This window comes from Ahaetulla prasina, chromosome 5 (assembly GCF_028640845.1).
Source record: "Ahaetulla prasina isolate Xishuangbanna chromosome 5, ASM2864084v1, whole genome shotgun sequence".
NCBI lineage: Eukaryota > Metazoa > Chordata > Lepidosauria > Squamata > Colubridae > Ahaetulla > Ahaetulla prasina.
In genome coordinates this window covers 27779127-27791595 of record NC_080543.1, presented here as the reverse complement: position 1 = coordinate 27791595, position 12469 = coordinate 27779127, and the positions used below count along the sequence as shown (strand labels likewise).

Genomic DNA, 12469 nt, shown 5'->3' with positions numbered 1-12469 from the left:
AGATGACTAGGGGACTGGAGGCTAAAACATGTGAAGAACAGTTGCAGGAACTTGGTATGTCTAGTTTAATGAAAAGAAGGACTAGGGGAGACATGATAGCAGTGTTCCAATATCTCAGGGGCTGCCACAAAGAAGAGGGAGTCAAGCTATTCTCCAAAGCACCTTAGGGTAGAAGCAATGTAACTAATGGGTGGAAACTAATCAAGGTGGGGTGAAATTGAAAATTCTTCCCTACCAGTTCCATGGTCGTGGCTTGGTGGGTGTGGCAGGGAAAGGATTATCTGAAATGGTGTAGGGTTTCCTGCCTAAGGAGGGGGTTGGACTAGAAGACCTCCAAGGTCCCTTCCAACTCTGTTATTTAAAAAACCCTTTGAGGTGAGTTGGTCTGAAAGAGAGTGAGTGGCCCAAAGACACGAAGTCCTATTTTTAAATGTCCAGCCTTCTGTAGGTAGGTGGAGGGCTCCAAAGCATTCTTTCTGAGATTGAATGCACAGAATAGGCAGATTCTGTTCAGAAAAGATAATCCCATAGATTCATTGGATTTCTATAGCCATCATATGGTTATAATATGGCTGTGTTGTAGAAAGTTAGCACCCACTCCTCTCCAGGAAGTTCAAGTGCAAAGCCCAAGAGAAGGTATAAATCCCCTCACCCTCAACTCCATGTGGTCAGCTGCACCAGAACCATGTGCTTGGTGGTTCTGCTTCATCATTAAGCCATCTTTCCAACCAGCTCTCATGTTTCCAGTGTCTTTCTCCCGGCTTGGAACTGAACCAGATGGATATTTCTTTCAACAGCGTTATACTGTATATATTACTCTGGGCGACTCACGATATTAAACCAAAAAGCAAGCCTCACAAGGTTTATAACCAGCACTTTGGATTGTACTCAGAAACAAATTAGTGGTCAAGCTGGGCAAGTTTTTTTTAAAAAGCAAGAATTCAGTAAGAGTTGTTTAACACTAGTTTGAGGATGAATACAGAAGCTTGGTGACGAGTAAATTCTCAACCTCATTTACAGTAAGTCTCCTTGAATGATTTGAAACGTCCCCGTCCCCCCCGCCCCAGGTCTTTTGGCACTAAGCCAGAATTGTAATTTATGTCGGTGGACTTCATGCAGATGGATTTGCCTTCTCACTTAAGTGTTCGTGTTTACTCTCCCTTTCACTCTTTTCCATATTCCCCACAGTCTCTCACATTGGCAGCCAATACCGTATTTGCAACTTAGATGTCGCTGTAATGTCTCCCTTATGCCCATCAAACAGGCTGCTGTGTTATGCACTGACCCCAGTTTCTGAGTAGTCTTCAAAGGTAGCTCCATGTGCCGTACATTGCAGCAGTCCAATCTTGAGATGATGAGTTTGTAAACGATTGTTATCAAGGTGAGAATTACTGCAGACTAAAATGAAGCCACCTTAAGCAGTTGATACGAGAGTGCAGTTCCCTTTTATAAGTAAAGTTATACTTGCAAATCATTTTGGTTCCTGGTGACATCTCCTGCAGGGTTTTTTGGCAGCATTTTGGAAGTGACTTGCCAATTCCTTCTTCCTAGGGCTGGCTGGCCCAAGGTCACTCAGCTGACTTCGTACCTAAGGCAGGACTAGACCATCTGGTCTGATTTCTAGTATTATGCCTTAACTACAACACCAAACTAGCTCTCTACATCCCTTATACCCACTGCATTTACCCATTGAAATTGAAATTTCTTCCCTTTCCCATAACCAATAGACGTCTTATTCTGCATTATGTAGAACTGATGTTAGGTGGTGTCCTGATTCTTAACATAAATGGAAATTCTGGTCTGGGGAGCTCTAGCTCTCAACATTTGTCACATTTTTAAAAAAACTAAAAATTTAATAGCAATAACACTTAGACTTATGTAGCATTCTATAGAGCTTTACGGCCCTCTCTGGTTTACAAATAGCAATAGCACTTAGACTTGTATACCATTTTAAATGCTTTACAGCCCTCTATAAGCGGTTTACAGAATCAGCATATTGCCCCCAACAGTCTTGGTCCTTATTTTACCGACTTTGGAAGAATTTAAGGCTGAGTCAACCTTGAGCCAGTCAGGATCAAACTCCTGGCTGTGGGCAGAATTAGCTTGCAATTCTAACCACTGTGCCACCAGTTAGAAGGTTGTATAAATCTTACACAGTTTAAGATTACTTATTTACCTTATTTAAGGAATCAGGTTAGAAACCAAGAGGTTGTGACATCTGGTCTCAGCTTAGGCACAAAGCTCACTGGGTGAACTTGGGTTAGTCAGTTTCTTTCAGCCCTAGGAAGGAGGCAAATCACTTCTGAAAAACCTTGCCAAGAAGACAGCAGGAACCTGTCCAGGCAATCTCCAACAATCAAACACAATTGAATGGAGAGAAAAAAGTTACCTTGTTCATGAAGTTGGCCCAAATTGGAGATGGAAAGACTGCTGATCACACACATTTCACTAAAGATTGAAGAAATCAATTCCACTTATGGCTGAAGTAGTCCTTTTATTGTGGACAAAAATAATTGGTGATTATTTCTGCTATAGGTCACACTAAGATAACATGACTTTGAAGGAATGTTTTAATGGTTGGTTTTATGTAAATTGATTAAATTCACAGGTCTTGGATTAATGGGCAGATAAGAACTTCATAAAACCTTTTGAGCTTTGAAATTTGGGGTGTAGTTTTCAGTTGTCAAAGATAAAGCGAAGTGCAGATGATATTCTTCTTTATTTTTCTGAGCCAATGATGCAAACACAGACTTTTAAAAGAAGCATAGTATTTAGGCAATAAAATTGCAGCATATTGTTTAGTGATACATAGATTTTGTTCTGGAAGACATGTCTGTATTTTTCCTCATAGTGTGATGATGAGAGTCTACATTGGAGCATTCCCAGCAGAGAGGAAATAAACAATCCATTCACAAGATTAAAATATAACTGAAAAGGGGAAAAAAACACATTAGACCCTCCCTCAATGCTGTCTTTTCCACCAATTGTTCAGGTGTTTGTAGATATCCTTAAAATAACCCCAGTTATGGAAACATGCAGTTAACCACATTCCTTCAGCTTCCTGCAGCTCTTTCAGAATATTTAATGATACGATTTCCCATTTGGACAAGCTGCTGTAGGTGCAGAGGAAATGGCCATTCCGGGTTCTGTTGGCTCAGAGGAAAGTAATAAACACCATAGAGTATGCTGGTTTTCGTGCCCAGACAGCCTTCTCAATCTTTTTTTTTTTTATTTGCATTTATATCCCGCCCTTCTCCGAAGACTCAGGGCGGCTTACACTATGTCAAGCAATAGTCTTCATCCATTTGTATATTATATACAAAGTCAACTTATTGCCCCCAACAATCTGGGTCCTCAATCTTATTGAGACAGCCGGGAAAAAGTTTCTAACGGCCATGTTGTCTGTCCAAGATGAATGAGACAGAAAGGTGCAAATAGATCAACATCCAAGATACGTGCCAAAGGCATAATGTTTCTTACATTCTATACATAATATCCTTATACTCTAAATTGTAAAATAATTATTGTACAATAATTGGACCACCACCACTACCCTTTTTTGCGCCTCCTTTTATTCCATAGTAATATTGCTTGAAGTCAATTGAAGTGCTTGCCTAAGTAGATGGTTTGTTAAATTAATTTCTGCACCTTATTATAAAAATATACATAGAACGGTGCAATGGCCTAGAGGTGAGAGCATTCACCTTCCACTTAGAAGGTGGAGAGTTCAATCCTAGGCAGCGACAGATGTTTCTCTATCAGGGTGCAAAGAGAAAATATGTGCTGCGAACTCCGCATAGGCATCAGGAAAGGTATCCGGCCAGCAAACTCTTAGCTCCTTTCAGTCACCCCAACTCCATCTCGATGAAAAGATACTTGACGGATGTGAAAAGAAAATGATAAAAATATAATTTTTAGCAAATCATGGCAGATTCAGTTGGTTCAAATATCATGTTTCTGTTTAGTCATTTCCAGCCATGACCCCATCAGATATTTATGAAATTAGGTTTGCTTTTTTAAAAAAACCTCTGTGTCAAGTGATATGCACTTTTTAACATTCTATTGCATTTTCTCCTGTTGTGCCCATTCTTTGAATTACAAAATTTCTTATGTAGAATTTTGTTGCCATCCCTTTTATTTTAAGTATGCATGAGGAGTCACTTTACTGCTCCATTCCTACCTCTATGTCATTTATGAATAAATAAAAAGCACTGATCTCAGTACTGCACAATTTGCAGACTCCATTACAAAACAGACTTTTTGTGAAGTTATAATTAACCTCTGGAATCATCTAAAAAGTGAGAGTAAACAAAATCATTGCCATATTTTCATTGGAAATAACAATTTTAAATATTAATAACAGGTTAACACTGTGGGTAAATCCAAGTTGTCACAATTATAATTGAAGGTGGAAAGTAAAGCTTATATTTTTGTTGATGGGTGAAATTTCAGAAGCTAACAGCAGGATAGGCAGCAGCCATGTGTGTGGGATGCTTTAATTTGGATTTCTGCATTGTATAGGAGGTTGAACTTGATGGTCACCTTAAATGACAACTTCCAGCTCTGGAATTCTGTGAATACTAAACTAAGTGCTTGGGAAAGTTGATAATCTAATAATAACTCAAGGAAGGGGCAATATCACCATATTTCTCCTTCTCTTTCAAAGCATATCAATAATTATTTCTATGTTTCCCAGTCTTCCTGTCTCAAACTTCGTCCTGTGTATTAGTTAGGAAGCCTACATATTAGCCACTTTTTCTGTTCATTCCCATCTTCTTTTCCATTTCCTCTTCCCTTTATTTTCGTTAGGAAAGTCTTGGGAGATAGCTGGGTGTCAACTATTTGTACAAGGAGGAAATAAAGACTTAGGATAAACCCTGCCAAAGAACTAGCCAGTGAAGCATCCCAAGCTTACCATCTAGATGAGAATCACCTTTGCTACTAAATAGATTTACACCAGGGATGAAATGCTCCTGGTTTGGACTGGATCAGTTGTAGAAAAAATGCTTTTTAAAAGGCTCTGGCGATCACAGCTGAGTTGCCTGATCATCAGAGGCTTTTAAAAGCATTTTTTCGGCCGAAGAGGTTGTAGAAAAAGATGCTTTTAAAAGTTAAAAAAAAAGTTGGCCACGCCCACCCATTCTGAATTTGGAACAGACAATTTCTTCGTGATGTCAGAAATATATCTTGGGGGAAAATAAACAAAAAAGGAAAAAAGAAATTGGGAGTAGAATGATTGCAAGAAAAGAAAATATGAGTCATATATGAAAAAATATCAAAATGAAATGGAAGTGAACATAATAAATGGAAACTGGATATACTAGAGAGGATGTGAAAGTTACTTTGAAAAGAGTAAAAATAATTGTGTTACAATGTGCTTCTGAAATGGATAGACTGCATAAAAAAACCAGTCCTATCAAATGAAGAAGTAAAGGAGCATGTGAATGAGAAACAGGATATTCAGGATGATACAAAATTTCTAGCATGTAAATTGTTGAGAATATAACTGATTGCAATTCTGAGAGCAGAATAAAGATATAATATAGTGTTCTATAATATTCTGAACACTCAATATGTGCCCCAAAGGAAAAATAGCTGCAAACAATGTAATCGAAGAGGGGATGGGGAGGGAGGGAGAAAGAGAGAGAGGTGTGGAGAGAGAGAGAGAAAAAGAGAGAGAGAGAGAGAGAGAGAGAGAGAGAGAGAGAATGATTTTGATGCAAATAAAACTTGTTTTGGAATTGGGTAAATAACTCTAAACAAGAAGATAACATCTAGCAAACAATGGAAGTTTAAATATCAGTATGGAAAGATGATGGAAAAGTTCTAAGAATGTTGGGAAATTGTAAGGCTGCAGATATAAAATGTGTAAGTAGAGAAATGTAGCAGTTTAATGGAACTTGTTTAATGTTAAGGTTTAAGGTTACAACCTTATCTGAGAATTGGAAGAATACTAGTATTGTTCCGCTACCAAAAGAAAAATATGGTAAAAGTAAATGCCAAAACTTGACCAAAAGGCTGTAAGAAATGACAATAAGCACAAGTTGGTACGTGCAGTGCACCTTTTCATGGATTTTTTTTCATAAAGAATTCTTAGAAATACAGACTATTTTGTAAACTATTAATTGGTCTACTCTACAATAATGAAGATGCAGCCTAATATAGTTTCTGGATTTTTTGGCAATGTGACTGCCTTTGGTTTTCATGTAATCTGAGAGAAATAATGAACAAGAAATATGTTGTAAATCAGTTAAAGATTAAAATATGTGCAGAACAATTCATATAGCAAGACCATTTTTTGAGGTGTTTACAAGCATCTTCGGACTATTAATGTTCCACTCCTGAAATCGGCTGCAAATAACAAACTTTTCTTGCATGCATTTGACTTTTGATAAGCAGCCTGTTTAATTGACAGCAACCCTAAAAATGGAAAGGAAAGCCATGTGTCGTTTTCCTACAGCTTTAAAGGGAAGGATTGATTAATTGGGTCTTTTCAACTTTACTGAACAATGATAGCCTTCATTTTGTGCTTTATATATATATATAATGTACTAAGAGCTCCAGCTGGGTTTTTTCCCCACTTATAGTCAAAAAGTCCATAATAAAAAGTATCCTGCCTTAGAAAACGTTTGGTTGTGGGAAAAGAGCAGATAGACTAGGGACTATGGATTTATTTCCATATACAGCATTGGCAGGAAAATTCCATGCACATACAATGAGTCAGAGAACGAACAAAAAGAATGCACAATAAGATACTGGATAACTAATTAACCCAAGAACGTCAGGATTAGTACTTAGGATATCCTACAAATTATGGTTGACCATCAGTGTTTTTGAGTGCTAAATGCCGTAAGACTGAACTATGATTTAGAACACATTTTTGTGTTCTAAAACACAAGATTTTAGGATAAAATCTTGGCTGCCTCTTTTAAGGTAGGAACTTGGGGTTCCCTTAACTTAAGGTTGGGGATGAGCAGTTAGCAAGTTAGCAGTTAGCAAGTGAATTAAATGCCACAAAACTTCAAAGGGACATCCATGTGTTTCCTCTTCCTGTCACCTCACCTCCTCTTTTCCTGCATAGTGCCAATTTTTAATCCTATGATATGTGCATCACAAAAATATGAAGTTGCTTCCTGTGTTATGTTTTCAGTATTCTTGTTCCTTTTAGCTTCAGCAGCTGATTTTTTGCGTCAGTAATTGTACATTTGTGTATATTTCAGAGTAATGACTCTTTACTAAAGGACTTTTAAAGCGAGATCTCTACTGGGAAAAAAAAAGAACTGACCCAATTGACCATAGAATGGGCACCTCGAACGAAGAGATGGTCTCAGCGGAACAGAACCTGAACCCACTCTGCTTTGAATGTGGCCAGCAGCATTGGACAAGAGAAAACCACTTGTACAATTATCAGAACGAGGTGGACGATGATTTGGTTTGCCATATTTGCCTTCAACCTTTGCTACAGCCATTAGACACGCCTTGTGGTCACACATTCTGCTATAAGTGCCTACGAAACTTTTTGCAAGAGAAGGATTTCTGTCCCTTAGACCGCAAAAGGCTCCATTTTAAATTCTGCAAAAAATCGAGCATCCTTGTTCACAAACTGCTTGACAAGCTCTTGGTGCTGTGTCCTTTTTCTTCAGTATGCGAAGAGGTAATGCAGAGATGTGATCTGGAAGCACACTTGAAGAACAGGTAAATAGTGAGACGATGGGCCTAATCAACTATATTATTATGATTATCCTCTATGTTACTTGCCTGCCTGCCTGCCTTTCTTCATATATTTTGTTTCCTTCTCATTCTTGTCTCCTCTTTGAGTATTATTTAAAACAGGGGTCTCCAACCTTGGCAACTTTAATTCTGGTGGATTTCAACTCCCAGAATTCCTCAGCCAGCAAAGCTTAAAGATTTAAAAGATGTTGATAAATGGATAGCAATAGATCAGCCTTGTGCTTCTTAATAAAGCAAAATGAAAGGAGAGAGAAACTTATCTCTGGGATTGTTGATATTTTACAACTTTCTAGCCCTATGTATGCATTCTCATTGGGTGAAAAATAAGAGTGACGGTGGCGCAGTGCTTAGAGTGCAGTATTGCAGGCTACTTCTGCTGCCTGCTGGCTGCCTGCAATTTGGCAGTTCAAATCTCACCAGGCTCAAGGTTGACTCATCCTTCCATCCTTCCGAGGTGGGTAAAATGAGGACCCAAATTGTTGGGGGCAATATGTTGATTCTGTAAAACCGCTTAGAGCAGGCTGTAAAGCACTGTAAAGCGGTATATAAGTCTTAATGCTATTGCTATGTGATAAGGAAGAATCTTTCTTCCTTCTGATTGTCTGAAATGTAGACACAATTGCACAACTAGAAAATATTCTCTAATGTAGAATTGTCCCTCCAAAATGTGGGTCACAGGGAGAATAATTGAGCTGAACTATTTGAATTTGTTTTCCTATTAAGCAACCAATGGAACACATCAACTAATTAAATTAATCTCAATTTTCTTTCTCTTTTGACCCTTTCCTGTCAAAAATGAGTCAAATCTTATTTTTCTAGAGTAAAAATCAGTGAGAGTACCATACTTTGGATTGCAAAGTAACAAATAGAAAGTGGTATCAAAGCTATGCATCTGAGGATGCCCACACAAAGAGAGATCTCTGCTCTGCAAGCTGTTTGTAGGTCAGGAAATAAATTCCCATGGGGTCCAAGGGATGATGAAAGACAATGTGAAATATGGAACAGGCATTTGGGAGGTTCAGGAAAAATTGAATAATTGCTACTAGCTGCTTGGAGCTACTACTAGAGTGTAGCATTTACTTGATCAAACTGCTATCCAGTATTAATTGTCTTCTTCCTTTTAAAAAAAAACCTTCTTTCCTAACTTTTGGCTCTTCATTGCCTCCCAGTTCAACTTAATACATAATTGTGGCAGAAAAAAATGGAGGAACAGATGCTGTGCTTGAAAGTTTTTTTTTTAATTTCATATTAAAATATTGGACACAGTGCGACCATCCTGACATTATCTCCGCCATACACACTAAAATATAAAACAACTATCATATATACTCATCATAAATTACTAATTATATACAATTATTCTGCCCAATATACTGATTCGTATTTACATATATTACATCACATTTCGGGTCTATAAATCCTAATTATTTCCTGTTCCAATTTCCACCTCAGTTCCAGCCATTGGTGAAGTCTATTCCATATATCATGATATTCTGTCTCCTTTATTTTTTAATTCTAACATCAATCTATCCATTTCTGCGCAAACCAATATTTACTGTGCTTGAAAGCTCGGTTTCTTTTTTCTAACCATTTATACATTTTGTTCCACACTCTATAATAGTCCGAATCTTCTCTTTCTTTAATTTCCAAAGTTTGATTACTCCAAAGAAAGGCAAAGTTATAAATATAACAAATCAAACAGATAGACATTCTGCTTGGTAACTTAATTGAGTATGGACTGTGACTTTAACATCTTTACTTCTGGATGGGGTGCAGTACCCCAGACAGACCTGGTCCACAACTTGGGGGGTTTCTCCTGGGCTTATGACGCCCTGCTCAAAAAGCAGCTGGCAGTCACGGCTAGGAGAGCTTTTGTACAACTTCAAGTTGCAACCTTTCCTGGATCAGGATTTCCTGATCCTCTCAGGTCACTCAAGCCCTAATCATCTCACATTTGGAGTATTGCAATGCACTTTACATGGGGCTACCTTTGAAGAACATTTGGAAGCTGTAGGTGGCACAGAATGCAGCAGCACCAGCAGTTCTTAGAGCTCCTAGACTGGCCCATGTTATACCACTGCTTTGCAAGCTGCTTTGCTTGCTGGTCTGCTTCCAGGTGCAATTCAAGGTTTTGGCATCACCTTTAAAGCCCTGCATGGCATGGGTCCAATCTACTTGAAGAACCATCTCACCCCGATGGGACTGACCCACTCCATTTGTGCTAGTAGAGGGGGCATATTGCGGATCCTGTCAGCCAAGTAATTTCAGCTGGAGAGATCCAGGAGCCTTTTCTGTCACAGCTCCTGGCCTCTGGAATGTCCTGTGAACCCCCTGAAGTGAGATCAGTTCCCTCCCTCCTGATTTTTCATAAGAGCCTTAAGAACTGGCTCTGCCAGATGGCTTGGGCAGCTAATGGGGGGGGGGGCACTTCACACTGGAGGTGTTGGGGAGGGGAGGGGAGGTGGGATTAGATTTTAATTAGTTAATTACTCCCTTCTTTGGCATCCTGTCTCTGTGAACAGATTTTATTTATTTATTTATTTATTTATTCAAATTTATATACCGCCCTATCTCCCGAAGGACTCAGGGCGGTGTACAGGCATTTAAAAGACATATAAATACAATATAAAACAATTAAAAAACTGATTCTAACAAGCCCGTAAATTTAGAATTAAAATATCAAATAAAACCCAATTTAAAACCAATAATTTAAAATCTAGCTCAGCCCTGCACAATTAAATAAATACGTTTTAAGCCCGCGGCGGAAGGTCCGGAGGTCCGAAAGCTGACGAAGTCCGGGGGGTAGTTCATTCCAGAGGGTGGGGGCCCCCACAGAGAAGGCCCTTCCCCTGGGTGTCGCCAGACGACATTGCCGCGCCGACGGCACCCTGAGGAGACCCTCTCTGTGAGAGCGCACGGGTCGGTGAGAGATATTCGGTAGCAGTAGGCGGTCCCGTAAGTAGCCCGGCCCAATGCCATGGAGCGCTTTAAAGGTGGTCACCAAAACCTTGAAGCGCACCCGGAAAGCCACAGGTAGCCAGTGCAGCCTGCGCAGGATGGGTGTTATACGGGAGCCACGAGGGGCTCCATCTATCACCCGCGCAGCCGCATTCTGGACTAACTGTAGCCTCCGGATGCCCTTCAAGGGGAGCCCCATGTAGAGAGCATTGCAGTAATCCAGGCGAGACGTCACGAGTGCGTGAGTGACCGTGCATAGGGCATCCCGGTCCAGAAAGGGGCGCAACTGGCGTACCAGGCGAACCTGGTAGAACGCTCTCCTGGAGACGGCCGTCAAATGGTCTTCTAGAGACAGCCGTTCATCCAGGAGGACGCCTAAGTTGCGGACCCTTTCCATCGGGGCCAATGACTCGCCACCGATGGTCAGCCGCGGATTTAGCTGACTGTATCGGGATGCCGGCATCCACAGCCACTCTGTCTTGGAGGGATTGAGCTTGAGCCTATTTCTCCCCATCCAGACCCGTACGGCCTCCAGGCACCGGGACAGCACTTCGATAACCGTTGGGGTGGTCCGGTGTAGAAAAGTACAGCTGGGTGTCATCCGATACAGCTGGTACTTCACACCGAAACCACTGATGATCTCACCCAGCGGCTTCATGTAGATGTTAAACAGAAGGCGAGAGGATCGACCCCGCGGCACCCCACAAGTGAGGCGCCTCGGGCCGACCTCTGCCCCCGTCAACACTGACTGCGACGGTCGGAGAGATAGGAGGAGAACCACCGATAAACGGTGCCTCCCACTCCCAATCCCTCCAACCGGCGCAGCAGGATACCATGGTCGATGGTATCGAAAGCCGCTGAGAGGTCTAATAGGACCAGGGCAGAGGAGCAACCCCTGTCCCTGGCCCTCCAGAGATCATCCACCAACGCGACCAAAGCCGTCTCCGTGCTGTAACCGGGCCGAAAACCGGACTGGAACGGGTCTAGATAGACAGTTTCATCCAGGTGCAAGGGAAATTGATATGCCACCATACTCTCTACAACCTTCGCCGTGAAGCGAAGGTTGGAGACCGGACGATAATTACCTAAAACAGCCGGGTCCAAGGACGGCTTCTTAAGGAGGGGCCTCACCACCGCCTCTTTCAAGGCGGCCGGGAAGACACCCTCCACCAAAGAAGCGGTCGAATCGCCTGAGCCAGCCTCGTGTCACCTCTCGAGTGGCCAGCACCAGCCAAGAGGGGCACGGGTCCAGTAAACACGTGGTGGCATTCAACCTACCCAACAACCTGTCCATGTCCTCGGAGCCACAGGGTCAAACTCATCCCACACAATGTCACCAAGACCGCCTCACGCATCTCGCCCGTATCACTGCAATCTTGGTCCAGACCATCCCGGTTGAACGATTTTATCGTATAGATAACCGTTAAACTCCTCAGCACGTCCCTGCAACGGGTCATCCCGCTCCCCTGGTGTAAGAGGGAGCGAGTCACCAAACAGGGCGGCTGGGCGGTTATCTGCCGATGCAATGAGGAGGAGGCGAGCTACGCCTCGCTTCCTCAATGCCACTAGGTAAGTCCTAGTATAGGACTTCACTAGTGTCCGATCAGCTTCGAACGGCTAGACCTCCAAAGACTCTCCAGGCGTCTTCTCCGGCGCTTCATCCTCTCAGCTCCTCGGAGAACCAAGGAGCCGGTTGGGACCCGCGCCGGGTCAGAGGTCGCAAAGGCACGACACGGTCCAAGGCCCCGTCGCGGCCTGTTCCCAGGCCGCAACAAGTTCC

General features: G+C 41.7%; 1 protein-coding gene across 4 annotated transcripts in view; it reads left to right on the top strand.

Moving 5' to 3' along the window:
- Positions 1-12469, top strand: part of LNX2 (ligand of numb-protein X 2) — an 87092-nt gene that overhangs the window by 55449 nt on the left and 19174 nt on the right. For all 4 annotated transcript variants that reach the window (XM_058186168.1, XM_058186169.1, XM_058186166.1 and 1 more), the window contains one exon: positions 7221-7695. In XM_058186168.1, coding sequence (XP_058042151.1) covers positions 7301-7695 — 395 coding nt within the window. In that variant the 5' untranslated portion in view covers positions 7221-7300. The remainder of the gene's footprint in view (positions 1-7220; positions 7696-12469) is intronic.